Genomic DNA, 16392 nt, shown 5'->3' with positions numbered 1-16392 from the left:
TGTTGTATGACAGAAGGACTGAGTGAGTCCTTCACCATTACCTAAGTAGCATTTGCTTGACAAGGGGCATGGGTTACAAAACCCAGTGAATTGAGAGAGGTTGGGGGCAGGTATTTGTACTGGGTGGTGTGGGGGCGCCTTTGTGAGCCTGACACACCAATTGCACCTTCTCCTCTCTCCATTGTTGAATGTCAGAGCTAACTTTGATTCCCTTAGGAGTCTAGTTACAGGCTGCTGAGCTGAGTTCACTTCGGGCCACTAGTGCACCAGCACTGGGGCTCCCCTACTATGAGCTGAAATCACAAAAGAGCTAAAGTTACTAAGAGCTGAGATCACTGAGGCTGTGTTAACTAGGGGGGGAGCCTGAAGCTCTACTGCTAAGCGGCTAGCGGAGCAGCTAGCAGAGTGGAGCCTCGGGGGGACGGTCGGAGCGGCTCACAGGTCGGTGAGCAGAGCAGCTGGAGGAGCAGCTAGCGGAGCGGAGCCTTGCGGGGACGGTTGGAGCGGCCCAAGGGACGGTTGAAGTGGAGTGGAGCCGAGCGGCTCACAGGTCGGTGAGCGGAGCAGAGCAGAGCGGAGCAGCTGGCAGAGCAGAGCAGTTTGTGGGATGGCAGGAGCAGCTCATGGGACAGCTGGTGGAGTGGAGCGGCTCGTGGTGAAGGCTGCGGTGGAACCCCACGGAGAGGCGGCCGGTTGGTCTCGGATCATGTAAGGTGCCCCTTAACACCCTGCGCACCCCCCCCTCTGAACTCTGGGGCTGCACTGACCAGGGACAGAGACTTTGGGGGGTTGTTGGACTTTTGGGACTTTGGTGATTCTTGGGTTGCTGGACCCAAGAGACTTTGGGGTTGTTGGACTTTTGGGACTTTGGTGATTCTTGGGTTGCTGGTTTCAAGAACCAACGGGAAAGGACACGGCCCAATTTGCTGGGGTGGGTCTTCGCTCATGGTTTGGTCTATGAACTCTAGTTGTGGTGTTTTCCCAATTTAATGCTATGTCGTTTACCTCATGTTATTAAACATTTTCTGCTACACCGAGGCTCTGTGCTTGCGAGAGGGGAAGTATTGCCTCTTCGAGGCGCCCAGGGGTGTGTGTAAGATTTTCCCAGGTCACTGGGTGGGGGCTCGAGCTGGTTCTGTGTCACGCTGTTGGGAAGGGACCCCTATGTACTGAACCCGGCCCTTGCTGCTATCAACTTAGCCTGGCAGAAGGGTTACACAAGAAATATACAGATTTAGACAAAACAACAATACACCTATGCGCATTTCCTTGTGTGACATTCCCCTCTGGTGTAATCCAAACCGGTGATCTGCTAGGCCTCTCCAATTCTTTGACTCTGGGAGCCAGCCTTACCCTGCTCTGCTGTGAGAACCCCCACTCCTGGGCTGTTCACACACAGCCTCCAGCATGTAAGCTGCTCCTTGGATTGAGCAAGCGAATGACACTAGCCAATATCTCCGGTCTCAGACACAACCCTAGGAACCTCCATCTTGCAGTGTCCAGTTACGCCCGCTGGATACTGCAAGCTTATATGAGTTCGTCAATTTAGCAAAGAAATTGATACGTACCAGGCTTTTAATCCCAAGGGGAGTCTCTGACATGCTTTAAACCAAACACACTGCTTCAGGTAGAATAAACAAATAGATTTGTTAACTATAAAGATAGATTTTAAGTGATTATAAATCAAAGCACAACAAGTTGGATTTGGTCAAATGAAATAAAAGCAAAACACATTCTAAGCTGATCTTAACACTTTCAATGTCCTTACAAACTTAGATGCTTCTCACCACAGGCTGGCTGGTTGCCCTTCAGTCAGGCTCTCCCCTTTGATCAGCGCTTCAGTTGCTTGGTGGTGGTGGTGTCTGTAGATGTAGGTGGAAGAGAGAGAGCGAGCATGGCAAATGTCTCTCCCGTTTATCATGTCCTTTCTTCCCTCTTAGCTTTGCTCCCCTCCCCCTTCAGAGTCAGGTGAGCATTACCTCATTGCAGTCCCAAACTGACCAAAGGAAGGAGGGTGACTCACCTGAGAGTCCAACAGATCCTTTTGTTGCTGCCTAGGCCAGCGTCCTTTGTTCCTGTGAGGCTGGACTGGGTTTGTCCCGTACATGCCCTGATGAGGTGTGAACTGTCTCTCTGTTCTTGGAGAGTTTTTGCCTGGGATTGCTTTAAGCCATGAGGATACATTTTCAGCCTCATAACTATATACATGAAATTATAACCTATAACCTTACTGTAACAATTACTATAACATCACTATAACAACCATGCTCAGTGCATCACGAGCCTTCCGAAGACAGCCAACACAACAAACTTTGCATTGGATACCACACAATCATTTTATAAAGATGAACATGGGGGTGTAGGGCGTTCCCCTGAGATACAGAGCATCACACCTTGCCACTTGGGTGTATGCTTTGGGCTCCATTCAGAGTCCTCTGGGGTGTCCCAGGTCACCCTTGTGTAAATGGCGTCTCCAAATCAGGAAGTCTCTCTTTCTCCTCTGCAATCAGTTCCTTCCACTCTCTCCCCCCACCCCAAAAGGGCCAGTGAGAAACCCTCTCTTTTATAACCTTCTGACCCCTTTGTCAGGCGACCTCCTGATCAGCCTCATCAGGTGATCAAAGTCCCTCACGGGGAGATCTGTTGGCTAGTTACCTCCCACTGTGGAGTTTAGAATTTAAAAATGTGTGCCCCGGGCTGCAACCATCTCTGTGTCCAAGGATTCTGTGTTTGAATGGACAATCATCAAAATTAAACAACCTTCCATTGGTAGCCCTGGGCCACCAGCCCTTGGAATTTTAGTCCAAGATGGAGAAGACAACAGGGAGGCAAAGACCAGCCTTACAGCCAAAATGGAGTTCATAGCTTGATAAACAGACATACAGAAAGTTCATCACCACACCCAGAATTCATAAGCTGTAAACTGATTCCCTAAATAGTCACACAGAGTAACAACAGGATGAATACAGATGAAAAAGGATTAGACAGACTCACACCAGGCACTTACCACAGTGATTTGGGGGCACAGGTGCCAGGCATTATTAGTAGATGAATTTTAACTTACTTTCTAGCAATTTTGGATTGTTTCCACCGGCGTGGAGGTGAAAGGTTCAGATATCAGCTGGGATTAGCGAGCATCCAGAGCTGCATGGAATGATCAACAGCATTCCATGGGAGTGTCTCTGCACAGGGGATCTGGCTGGGGAATGAGTTACACAGGGATATTCCTGCATCACTGTTGTTTTGTTATTTCCGCCACCACCATTTCTCCTGACCAATGCATTTTACTCAGTGTATTTACAGGGACAATCACGAAGCTGCTAGGAGTCCCTGACAATAGTTCTTTGCAGAAGAGACAACATCCACCAGGTGACACCAGGAGAAATTTGCCACCAAAACTAAAATTGCTTGTCAGGGACATTTCTATGTAAGCAGAGTCAGAATGAGCTCTCCCCTGACATCTGGTGGTGAGCTGTGGAAAAGGACTTCAGGGGCTGATCTCGTTTGCATGGGCTCACCCACCCCACCTAGCATGATGGGACTGCTTGCCCAAATGGTCACTTTGGCTGCTGTGGGATCTCCAGTCTCTTTGTTATTGGGGCAGGAGTAATGAAGTGTTGTTTTCCTGATTATGTGAATCAAAGACAATAGAACTGTACTTGGCATTTTATGACTGAGGGACTCGTCCTCAACTAAGTAGCACTTGCTAGGCAAGGGACATGGGTTCCAAAGCCTGGTGAATTGACAGGTATTAGTATTGGGGGGTGCCTTGTTACTGGGTAATAGAGCTGATTTTGATTCTATTACTATTAGGAGTCTTGTTATATACTGCAGAGCTGAAATCACTGATACCTAGGTCTAAGTGTTAGACCTACTTTGGGCTAGTGGTTCTGAGCATACCTGCACTGAGGGTTGCCTGCTGAGAGCTGTGTTAAGAGGCAGAGGCCTGAAGACATATTGGTGAGTGGCTAGCCAAGCAGCTGGTGGAGAGGTGTAGCTGGTGGTGAAGACTACAGCAGAACCCCATGTAGAGATGTGGCAATTGGTTGTCTAAGGTGCCCCTTTGCCTCCTCCCCCCTCCTTCCACCCAGGCTAGGAGGTAAATTCTGCAGATGAACTTCTGAACTCTGGGGCTGCACTAACCAAAGGATAGAAACTGTGGGAGGGGTGACTTTTGGGTTGCTGGACTTAAGACCCTGAGGGGAAAAGGACACTGCCAAACTTACTTGGGGGTGGGTCTTTGCTCATGGTTTGTGTTATGAATCCTGTTTGTGGTGTTTCCCCAACATAATGCCGCATTGTTTCCCTCCTTTATTAAAAGGCTTTTGCTACACTCAGACACTGTGCTTGTGAGAGGGGAAGTATTGCCTCTTAGAGGCACCCAGGGGGGTAGTATGTAATTGTCCCAGGTCAATGGGTGGGGGTTTGAGCCGGTTTTGCATTGTGTTATTGAAGAGGAACCCCTAGTTACTGAACCCAGGCCTTGTTGCTGCCAACTCTGATGGGCAGACGAGTTCATCTAAAACTAAGTGAATCGGACCATCATGGACCCATCCCTGCTCCCATTCAAGTCACTGGGACTTTCCCTATTGATTCCAAAGGGAGCAGGAGCAGGCTCCATGTGACTCATTTGTGTTCTTTACAACTAGACAGAACCCCAGGGATCCACTCTAGGGGAGGATCCTGCTCTGGGGGAGGAGGAATTTAGCGAGTGGCTTCCATCTCTATTTTCTTTGATCTAGGAAACTCTCCAGCCCTTTGTAACGATGCTGGTTCTGGTGGGACCCAACTGAGAGTGCCAATTCAGGACAAATTGCTTAAAACAGGGCAGTTACAGCCCAAGGCTGGGTTTTTTCCACCTCTAAGGCAAACCGAACCAGCCAGACAAAGAGGACTTTGGTCTCACCCCACTGGCTAACCACAAGTCACACAAGCAATTCCCTTAGACACTCCAGTTTTCCAGTATCACCACCAGTGCCACTTGTTATGGGGACAGACGGTTATGAAAACCAATACCCCAGTAAAAGAAAAAAGGTTCTCTCGATCCCAAAGGACCAAGCCCCAGACCCAGGTCAATATACAAATCAGATCTTACCCACAAATCACGCTGTTGCCGATCCTTTAGAATCTAAAATCCAGAGGTTTATTCATAAAAGGAAAAAGATAGGGATGAGAGCTAGAATTGGTTAAATGGAATCAATTACATACACTAATGGCAAAGTTCTTGGTTCAGGCTTGTAGCACTGATAGAATAAACTGCAGGTTCAAATCAGTTCTCTGGAGTACAATACATCCACAGCTGGGATGGGTCATTCAGTCCTTTGTGTAAAGTTTCCTTGTAGCAAAGTCCCTCCAGAGGTATGGAGCAGGACTGAAGACCAGATGGAGATGACGCATCAGTCTTTTATAGTCTTTTCCAGGTGTAAGAACACCTCTTTGTTCTTACTGTGGAAAATTACAGCAAAATGGAGTCTGGAGTCACATGGGCAAGTTCCTGCAGACTTTGCTGAATTACAAGGCGTATCTGCTTTCTCTCAATGGGTCCATTGTATAGCTGATGGTCCTTAATGGGCCATCAAGCAGGCTAGGCAGAGCTAACACCAACTTGTCTGGGATGTTTCCCAGAAGCATAGCATAAGTTTGAAATACAGACAGTATAGAGCCAATATCTTAGGGGGTATAGCTCAGTGGTTTGAGCATTGGCCAGAGTTGTGAGTTTAATCCTTGAGGGGGTCACCTAGGGATCTGGGGCAAAATCAGTACTTGGTCCTGCTAGTGAAGGCAGGGGGCTGGACTCGATGACCTTTCAGGGTCCCTTCCAGCTCTATGAGATAGGTATATCTCCATTTATTTATAATATTCATAACTTCAACTACAAAATTGATACACACATATAGACAGCATAATCATAACCAGTAAACCATAACCTTGTCTTAGACACCTCATTTGACCCCCTTTATACAAGATTTGGTGCCACTACAGGACTTTGGTTGCAACCATGTTCTATATGGTCCCAGTTCAAATCAATAATGTGACACCCCTGAACAGGGTCTCCCAGGCTGGGTGCAGTAGGGATTTAATTGGCCATCTCCATTGGGTCTGCTCTGTGGGTCTCTCCATCTTCTCTGGGATCTGCTTTCTCTTCAAAGACCCTCTGGAGTGCAACCTTGATGGAGCCCCTGAATTGCTGCTTCCTGTAGCTCCCAACTAGGAAGTAAATAACTGTATTGATGCTGCTGTTTGCAGAGGCTAGTATGTAAGGTATCGCACTGGAATCATACACATTACAATAAACAAGGAACATGTGGAGACTGAGGGGAACAGCAAAAAGGAGGAAGAAGAGGACGGTGAGCAGGATAACAGTGTAGAACTTCCCTGGCTGATGTTGCTGGGAGCTACGTCAGACCTTGATGAACAGGGTCAGACTGGACAGAACCATGATGGGAGCAAATATCAGGAAATTCAGAACGCTGATGGGTACATGGGATATGACACAGATTTCATTTGCAAAATAACCACACGAAAAAGCCACTGGTCTGGAAAACAACATGGAGAGAGCCCAGAGCAGGGCAGACACAATGGCAGACAAATGTCTTGGCCAGCGGCAGCAGTGCCAGATGGGGTAGAGGACAGAGAGATACCACTCAGTGTTGACGGCTGTCAGGAGATTGCAGGCTGGTGCTATATTACATGAGAGCCAGCATGCCAAGTAGAAAGGGCAAGAAAATAACAATGCCATTCCAACAAAACAAATATTCTACCATTAAAACTATGCAATAAGCAGCCGAGCAGAGGAGGAAGCAGGTGTTGGAGACGGACAGGTTGAGGATGTAGACGGTGAAGGGGTTCCTCTTAATGTGGAAGTCGAGGAACCAGAGGAGGATCCTGTTCCCCACCAGCCCAAACAGGCAGATGAGCAGAGTGGTCCCTGGTGGTGCATCAACCAGTTGGCATCCAGTCTCGTTATATTCCGCTTCATAATCTGGGCCAAACAATGTTGGGGGAAGGGACACTGCTCAGTTCGGCCATCATGAAACCTCTGCTGCAGGATGCCGGTCTCTCCCTCTCCCCCTCTCTCACACACAGCTGTTAGCAGAGAGCAGACAGAGGGGAATCAGTGACTCGGACATCCCCAGCGCTGTGTTTCACTGATCGTTCCAGCCACCCCCGCACAGCCCCCTGGCCTGGAACAGCCAGATCCTAATGAAGGGAGTGAAAAATAAGTAGAGATAATGGCCATGGGGGATGCTAGGGAGAGACAGAGATGTGGCGAAAGACTGATGGATGAAGACCAGCCTGGAGACAGAGGGAGAGAGAGAAAGAAATAATTAAACAGTGAGCAAGATGGACTGAGAAAAAGGGAGGGAGAAACAGAAATGGGAGGGGCTGTTGGCCATGTATGGACAGGGAACACCACTGGATACATGTGTTGGGGGAAGTGGAGAGCAAGAGAGGGAACAATCATGTCTGGTGAATGGGTGCAAAGAGCGCAGAATCCATCCAGCAGTCCCTTACCATCCTTCCTCCAACACCCTGGGGCCTGATCCGAGTGTTTACGGGAGCTGGACTGGAACGGATCCACTTCAGAATCTCAGTGTTACACTGTCACTAACTGAGATTCTCTTCATACAATCACATGGGAAAGTTTTCCAAGTAATGATCTGTTATCCAGATGTGGAGAATTCCCCTGCCAGTCCCTGTGCAGCGTACGACACCCAATACCTGCCAGAGAAATGTCTTCCCCACGCTGAGCAAGGCAGGACAAAGTGATTGCAGTATCAGGAGGTCTAATGAGCACTGGGCGGTTTGATAATATCAAGCTTCAACCGGGCTCTGCTCAGTGCTTCTGCTCTCCTAAACATAAAGGAGATGGCTTCCAGAGTTTAAGTCTCATGGGACAGAAATGATAGAAAGCCACACTTATTGTTTAAAGGGTCATGGACAGTGTACATAGGCTGTAATCTGACTGTTAATTAGCATGGAACTGAGATCCTTCTTAATGTTTTAATTTTCCCAATTAACTCATTTCTGTGACGATTCCTTCATGTGGCACCATATTGATTTTCACATGGGTCATCAGCAGGGCTGGACCCTTTAGACTCAATATACCGTCCTCTGCCACTGCAGTTAACGGAATAACTGCTAGCAGTAGTAGGCTATCATCGTCTCTGTGGCCCAGGAGCAGAGGGGGATGAGACATGCACTCTGCCAGTGTGTTTCCGCGCTATTGGCCAGCAGAGAGGAATGGGTAGACTCAGGAATTGTGGAATTCCATTCCAGGCTCGGAAGGAAGTGTGCTCTAGTGGGCACAGACTCTACTGCCTCTGTCCTCTCTGCCTTGCTCATGTCCTAGTCTCCCCACCAGCTTCTCACTCTCCCAAGCTCTTTGTACCATTCTACTTTTCCCACCAATCCCAGGCTCCCCCAACATGAGCTCCTCATCTGATCTTATTCTTCTGCCCCACCTGCCTCCTAGTCCTTGTTATTTCCCCCCAGCACCCTGTCTTGTTCTCTTTGCCCACTCAGTCCCAGTCTCCCTGCCTTCAGGCTCCCTGTCCCAATGTACTCCCCTCCCCTACATCGCCTAGGTCTAGCTCCTGTTTCCCCTATGTTTGAGTTTGGCTCCTTCACCTTCCTCCACGTTGCCTACGTGCTGGCAGGAGCACTGAGCATGCACATGAGACAGTCTCCCTACTCCCTGCTCTCAGTTCTGGTGCCCAGCAATGCAGCAGCTGGGAACAACTGCAGAGAAAGTCCTGCTTGGTCCCTGCCAGTGCCAGGTTCGAGCATGCTCAGTCACTTTGTAGAGTGAGTGCACGTGCAGTCTGGTCACATGTAGGAGCTGGGAGGGGATAGAGCATTTGCAAATTGAGATTTTTAAAATGTTCATAGCCTGGCTAAATGTGGGTGATTTTTCATGGAAACACTAAAAGGCACATCCCTGACACCAGAGCAATCCCCGCTCCTACCCTCCTGCAAAATTTCAAGTCTCTGCTCCAAAGCATGAGGGCGCTAGAGGCTTGTGACAAAATTGGGTTAGGAATCTTTTTAACATGAGCAAACGAATGTATTTTCCCCTGATCTCGTGCTCAGAAATGGCTGACCCATTTTTGCTGAAATGAATAGGCAATGCAATGGTTATCACATCTGCTTTACACACGGACGGTCCTGGGTTTGAGCCCCATTAGCACCACCAGCTCCTTGTGTGAGTAACAATGTTTATAAAATCCGGCAAACCTTGTACTGCAGTTTTCAGGGGCTGATTTTCTTTTGCAACAGGAGATGGTATTAGTGTGAGGCTGTCACTTTCTGTGTCGAGCTGGCTCCAGATGTGTCCCATAGCAGCTGAATGTTACCCCATCCCCAGAGAGTCTGTATTATAACACAGCCTGTAATAGCAGAAGTGCCTGCTGTTCCTCAGACAGTATGGTTGAACCTCATACAATTTCTCTACATCCTTAGGTCATGTCTAGAGTGGAGAGCTTACATCAGCACAGCTGTACCGATGCAGCTGCGTTGCTGTAAGAGCGTCCATGTAGCCGCTTTATGTGGTCAAACCGAGAAACCAGGGAAAAGAAAATTGGTTTGTTTCTAACCAAAACAGAAGGGTTTTGTATTTCTTGCTGAAATGATGCATCAAAAAGCCAATCCAGTCAGATCAAAGGCAGCTTTTCGCATGTCCTTTTGAAACGGCCTTTCGATTCCAATCGATGTTTCGCTTAGGAAAAGTCGCCACAAAATGAAATGTCAAAACTCTTTCATTGGAAAATGTCCAAACGTTTTGACGTTGCTGAAATTTTTGTTTTCAGTTCTTTTGGGAGGAAGAGAAGAACCTTTCTGGAAATGACACGAGCACCCCCAGGAATAAAAACCTGTTTGGTCTGGTCCTTCTGGACATTGGGGCCTTTGCAAAAAGCTCCTATTCAGGCAAGAGACAAGGAGCAGTCACAGGCCGAGCAAAGTGACTGTCACACGGTGTTTATTCACGTTGTCCCACCCAGCCCTGGCAAAGCTCCCCCGGCTGGACACTCATCAGGCTGCTGGGTTTGGGTCCCACCCACTGGCCCCTTGTGCTCTCAAGCGTCCCTCGGTCTGAGTAGGCTGCAGCATTTCCCTCCCCTTGGCCTGTCTGGCACATTCCCTGGGCTCAGGCTCTCTTTCTGTTAGCCCGTCACAGAAATGGGACCGGACGGCCCAGCAGCCCTCGCCCGCAGGACCAGTGGTGACCCTCCAGACTCCCCGGTAGCTTAGACACACCCTTTCCCAGACTGCCAAACTTGTGAGCACTCTGGGTTTACAGTTCACCTCTTCAGGGGGTCGTGATAGCGAAGCAAACAGACACAAGGGCTTTGCAAAAGGTTTTCAACCCAATCACTCTTTACTGTAGCTAGTGCAAGAAATATACATATCTAGACAAAGCAATAAGGAATCTGCCTCACTTTCCTCAGCATACTGGTGTATGCTTAGGGTGAAGGTCAGAGTCCCTCAGAGGTCCCAGGTTCCCAATCCTGCACATGGCTCTTCTTCTGAACCAGGCAATCTCTCTCTCTCTCACTTTGGCAGTCAGTGCCCTCATCTCTCTGTCTCTAAAATGGCCACTGAAAAACCCTCTCTTTTCCAACCTCCCATCCCCTTTGCCAGGTGAAACCCTGGCAGCCTCATCAGGTGCTCAGAGTCCCTCACCGGGTGATCTATTGCTTAGTGACATCCCCACAGAAGTCACACTTGAATCATGGGTGTGCCCTGGGCAGCAGCCATCTCCGTGCCGAGGGCGATTCCATTTGAATGGACGACCATCAAAGTTAGACAACGTGAGGTAGTATCCCTGGGCCACCAACCCTTGGAATTTAGTCCAAGATGGAGGTACAGAGGCAGCAGGGAGGCAATAAAACAGGTGTAGAATCAAAATGATGTTTGCAGCCGGATACCGATACATGCAGAGAGATCATCTCACAACAAATTCATAACCTGGAAATCGATTCCCCAGATTGTCACACATTCCCCAAATCGTCAAGGAAGAGGAGTTAGAGAGCAATACCCGACAGTTAGCCTGGTCATTTTGGAGCACAGGTGCCTAGCAATATTAGTAGAGGAGTTTGAATTTGATTAGCCGATAGGTGGACTTTTGGGTTGCTGGACTGAAGACCCTGAGGAGAAAAGGACACTGAGGAGAAAAGGACACTGACCACCTTACTTGGAGGTGGGTCTTTTCTCATGGTTTGTGTTTATGAACCCTAGTTGTAGTGTTTTCCCAAATTAATGTTGGGTTAATTCCCTCCTTTTATTAAAAGGTTTTTGCTACACTCAGACTCTGTGCTTGCGAGAGGGGAAGTATTGCCTCTTAGAGATGCCCCAGGGTGGTGTGTAATTGTCCCAGGTCACTGGGTGGGAGCTCGATCTGCTTTGTGTTCTATTGTTGAAAAAGAACCTCTAGATACTGAACCCAGCCCTTGTTGCTGCCCACTCCAACTAGCAGAAGGGGTACACTAGTTTGGATCGTACCCAATACCACGCTGCCAGCCAATCCTTTAATATCTAAAACCAAAGGTTTTATTATGAAAGAAAAGAAAGAGAAGAGGGTTGTTAAATGGTCAAAGCAACCAGGTACATACATATGACTTCAGAGTCCACATATCAGGTTCTTAGCAGCATTGGTGAGTTTGCTGGCTTGTGAAGTCTCTCTGGAACACATCCAAAGCTTGGATGGGTCTATCAGTCCTTTGTCCAAAACTTCAGTTTGTAGAGAAGTTGCTCCAGAGGTGAGACGCAGGATTGAAGACAAAATGGATGTAATGCAGCTGCCTTTTTATATCCTTTGTCATGTGGCTTGTGCATCCTTTGTCCCAAACACAAGCTCACAGCATATGGAGCACGGATCGGCGGGTAGTGATCGATCTAATAGGGATTGATTTATAGCGTCTAGTGGAGACACTATAAATCCATCCCGATCGCTCTGCCGTCGACTCCGGAACTCCACCACTGCCGAGAGGCGGAAGCGGAGTCAACTGGGGAGCGGCAGCAGTCGACCCCGCGCCGTGAGGATGCGAGGTACGTCGATCTAAGATATGTCAACTTCAGCTACGCTATTCTCGTAGCTGAAGTTGCGTATCTTAGATCGATCCCCTCCCCTAGTGTAGACCAGGGCATAGGCTTGATGGGCCATCAAGCAGGCCGGATAGTGCTGATGCTAATCTGTCTGGGAGTGTCACCCAGATACACAGCACAAGTTTGAGAAATCAAAATACCACACATTTGCACGCACGATACAAAGATGATACATACATATAAACAAGCTTTTCATATTTAACAAATTGTACCTTTTCCACTGATCACTTACATCACCTATCCGGTATAAGATTCATTGCAATTTTGTGATATTGGTATCGATAATATTATAAATGGTCACCTATATTCCATACAGTGTCACACAGACATCTCACAATTATATTAATCACTAGTGTGTCCCCAGCTTTCCTAAAAGACCTTACTCACTACACTTTTATAAGTACAGTGATATTGTAGACAACCAGTTGATTCAATTGCTTATTCTTTGGGGTTTAGATCCCCACTGGGGTGTCTCAACCCTGATTGTCATTTATCCTTTTATGTCATGATAGCTGGAGACAATAGAAGCCACCGCCCAAGTCAATCAGTCACCAGGCAAAGCCTGAACTGAGTTAAGCTGTGTGGTTGGAAGGGTTTCCCTGTCTGGGATTGATGGCAAATGCAGGGGCTAGGGGATTGCTTGGCAAATTGTGTGAGAGGCAGAAAGGCAGCGGACAGGAAGGGAAGTTGTGAGCATGGCCATCCTTGGTCTTTCACTTGACGGAGTCTGCAGCCATGGGTGAAGCTAGCTGGACAGGTGAGGGCAGGATCTCAGGCCAGACAATCACTCTTTACTGTAGCTAGTGCAAGAAATATACATATCTAGACAAAGCAATAAGAAATTTGCCTCACTTTCCTCACCATACTGTTGTATGCTTTGGTCCCTCAGGGGCTCCAGAATCCTGCACATGGCTTCTCCTCTGAACCAGGCAATCTCTCTCTCTCTCTCTCTCTTCTGCAGTCAGTGCCCTCATCTCGCTGTCTCTAAAATGGCCACTGACAAACCTCTCTTTTCCAACCTCCCATCCCCTTTGCCAGGTGAAACCCTGGCAGCCTCATCAGGTGCTCAGAGTCCCTCACTAGGTGAACTATTGCTTAGTGACCTCCCCACAGAAGTCACACTTGAATCATGGGTGTGCCCTGGGCAGCAGCCATCTCCGTGTTCCGGGGGATTCCATTTGAATGGACGACCATCAAAGTTAGACAACGTGAGGTAGTATCCCTGGGCCACCAACCCTTGGAATTTAGTCCAAGATAGAGGTACAGAGGCAGCAGGAAGGCAATAAAAGAGCTGTAGAATCAAAATGATGTTTGCAGCCGGATACCGATACATGCAGAGAGTTCATCTCACAACATATTCATAACCTGGAAATCGATTCCCCAGCTTGACACACAATCCCCAAATCATCAAAGCCGGGGTGAATACCGAGGAGGAGGAGTTAGAGAGCAATACTCGGCCGTTAGCCAGGCCATTTTGGATCACAGGTGCCTGGCAATATTAGTAGAGGAGTTTGAATTTGATTAGTCGATAGTTAGTTTGTCTTATTTGCATTGGAATAAAGGTGAATGATTCAAATATCAGCTGGGATCAGCAGGAGTCCAGAGCTGCATGGAACGATCCCCTGCCTTCCATGGGAGTGTCTCTGCGCTGGGAGCTGGCTGGGGAATGAGTTACACAGGGATAGTCCTACATTGGTGCGACTATTATTTCCCCCACCACCATTTCTCCAGGCCTTTGAATTGTTACTCAGCAAATTTAGAGGGAAATTGGGGAGGCAATAACATTCACCAGGTGACACAGCGGGAAACTTGCCACCAAAACTGAAATTACGTGTCAGAGGCATTTTTAGAACAAAGCAAATCAGACCATAATGGACCTGTTCCTGATCCCATTTAAGTCAACAGGACTTTCCAACTGATTTCACTGGGAGCAGGTTGGGCCCCATGTGACCCACTGTTGTTCTTTACAACTGCACATAATCCTGGGGATCCACTATAGGGAAGGACTCTACTCTGGGTGGGGGTGGGGAAGAATTAGTCAGTGACCTACCAGGTCCTTTCCCGTTCTAAGTTCTTTGATTCTGGGATCTACGGAAATCTCCATCCTAAGAACAGGATCTCCCAGGCTGGGTGGTGTAGGGATTTAAGTGACAGTGTTCATTGGCTCTGCACTGGTTGTCTCTCCATCTTCTCTGGAATCTGTCTTCTCTTCAAAAACCCTCTGGAGTGCGACCTTGATGGAGCCACAGAATCGCCGCTTCCCATAGCTCCCAACTAGAAAGTAAATAAATGGGTTGATGCCACTGCTTGCAGAGGCCAGCATGTGAAATATCTCACTTGAAAGTCTGGAATCGAATATGTGATGATAAAGGAGGAAGATCTGGACACTCTGAGGGACAGTGAAGAGGAGGAAGAAGAGGACGGTGAACAGGATAACAGCGTAGAGCTTCCCTGGCTGATGTCGCTGTGAGCTATGTCGGACCTTGATGAACAGGGTCAAACTGGACAGAACCATGATGGGAGTGAATATCAAGACATTCAGAAAACACATGGGTAGGAAGGATATGAAACAGTTTTCACCTGGAAGAACAATACAAAAAACACCCACTGGACAGTAGATCAGCGTGGAGAGAGCCCAGAGCAAGGCACAGACAATGGCAGACAAGTGTTTTGGCCGGTGACATCGATGCCAGATGGGGTAGAGGACGGAGAGACACCTCTCAGTGCTGATGGCCGTCAGGAGGTACAGGCTGGTGCTGTACGTCAACAGAGCCAGCACGTTAAATAGCAAGAATATGTAAATAAAAACAACATTCACACAAAATGGATATTCCACCACACAAACTATGAGATAAGCAGTCGAGCAGAGCAGGAAGAAAGTGTCAGAGACGGCCAGGTTGAGGATGTAGATGGTGAAGGGGTTCCTCTTAATGTGGAAGCCGAGGAACCAGAGCACGATCCCATTCCCCACCAGCCCGAACAGGCAGATGAGCCAGGTGAAGCTGTAGATGGACCCTGGTGGTGCATCAAACAGTCGGCATCCAGTCTTGTTATATTCCACCCCGCTTGTTGGGGGAAGAGACACTGTGCTCAGCTCGGCCATCATGAAACTTCTGCTGCAGGATGCCGGTCTCTCCCTCTCCCCCTCTCTCACACACACCTGTTAGTAGAGAGCAGACAGAGGGGGATCAGTGACTCGGACATCCCCAGCGCTGTGTTTCACCAATTATTCCAGTCCCTCCCAACCCCCCTGGCCGGGTAGAGCCAGATCCCAATGAGTGGGAGTGAGAAATATCCGGAGAGATAATGGCCATGGGGGATACTAGGGACAGGGAGAGACCTGGAGAAAGGCTGATGGGTGGGGAGCATCCTGGACTGACAGCAAGTGACGGAGACAGAATTAAACACAGGGGCTGAGCTGGACAGACAGACAAGGACAGAGAAACAGAAATTGGACAGGATGTTGCCCATGTAGGGACAAGGAACAGCACTGGGGATGGGGTGGGGCCGGGGGAATTGGATAGTGGGAGAGAGAGAGAACAACCGTGTCTAATTAATGGTGGCAAAGAGCTTTGAATCCATCCAGCGGTTCCTCACCTTCTTTCCTCCCTGGGGCCTGAACCGAGTGTTTACAGGAGCCGGGCTGTGCTGGATCCACTTCAGAATCTCAGTGTCTCACGGTCACTAACTGCAGTTCTCCAGATTGGATCTTCTTGGGAAAGTTTTCCAAGTAATAATCTGTTAGCCAGACGTGGAGAATGTCCCTGCCAGTCCCTGTGGAGTATCTGACACCCAGCACCTCCCAAGTGTAGGTAGAGAAATGTCTTGCCTGCCCTGCGTGGTGGGACACAGAGATCACAGCGTCAGGAGGTCTCGTGAGCACTGGGTGGTTTGATAACATCAGTTAGTGACAGGGCTCTGCACATTGCTCCTGCTCTCCTAAACGCAAAGGAAATGACTTGCCCAAGATTAAATTGCATGAGTTAGATGTTGTAGAAAGCTGCATTTATGGTGAAGAGAAATATGGGATGGGGGGAGGGTCAAAAATTTCCAATCAATATTCTTTGTTGTTGAGAAATTAGGTTTTTGTATCAATCAATATTTTTGCAAAAAATGTCCAAATTCCTTGCATTTTTTATTGTTTGTTAGAGAACCAAACACAACAGATGGAAATATTTTAAGCATAAACAACAATATTTTTATCCTCTGTGGTGCCTCATGGGAGCTGTAGTTTGAGTTACCTCATGCTTCCATTCTCTATGGGCCAGGCTATCCTGCTGAACTAAA

The 16392-nt window shown here is 48.2% G+C and overlaps 1 protein-coding gene and 1 pseudogene across 1 annotated transcript; both read right to left on the bottom strand.

Annotated features, from left to right (window-relative positions):
• Nucleotides 1-6076: 6076 nt before the first annotated feature.
• LOC135877832 (mas-related G-protein coupled receptor member H-like) lies at nt 6077-7032 on the bottom strand (annotated as a pseudogene).
• Nucleotides 7033-14248: 7216 nt separating this feature from the next.
• Nucleotides 14249-15211, bottom strand: LOC135878658 (mas-related G-protein coupled receptor member H-like). The gene has a single exon (XM_065404382.1). It carries the CDS (start codon nt 15209-15211, stop codon nt 14249-14251), a length of 963 nt encoding a protein of 320 aa, XP_065260454.1.
• Nucleotides 15212-16392: the final 1181 nt, after the last annotated feature.

This window comes from Emys orbicularis, chromosome 4 (assembly GCF_028017835.1).
Source record: "Emys orbicularis isolate rEmyOrb1 chromosome 4, rEmyOrb1.hap1, whole genome shotgun sequence".
Classification (NCBI taxonomy): Eukaryota; Metazoa; Chordata; order Testudines; family Emydidae; genus Emys; species Emys orbicularis.
This window is presented reverse-complemented; position numbering and strand designations above follow the sequence as displayed.

Coding starts and splice junctions, on each gene's coding strand:
- LOC135878658 (XM_065404382.1), bottom strand. CDS start 15,211: ATGATGGCCGAGCTGAGCACAGTGTCTCTTCCCCCAACAAGCGGGGTG.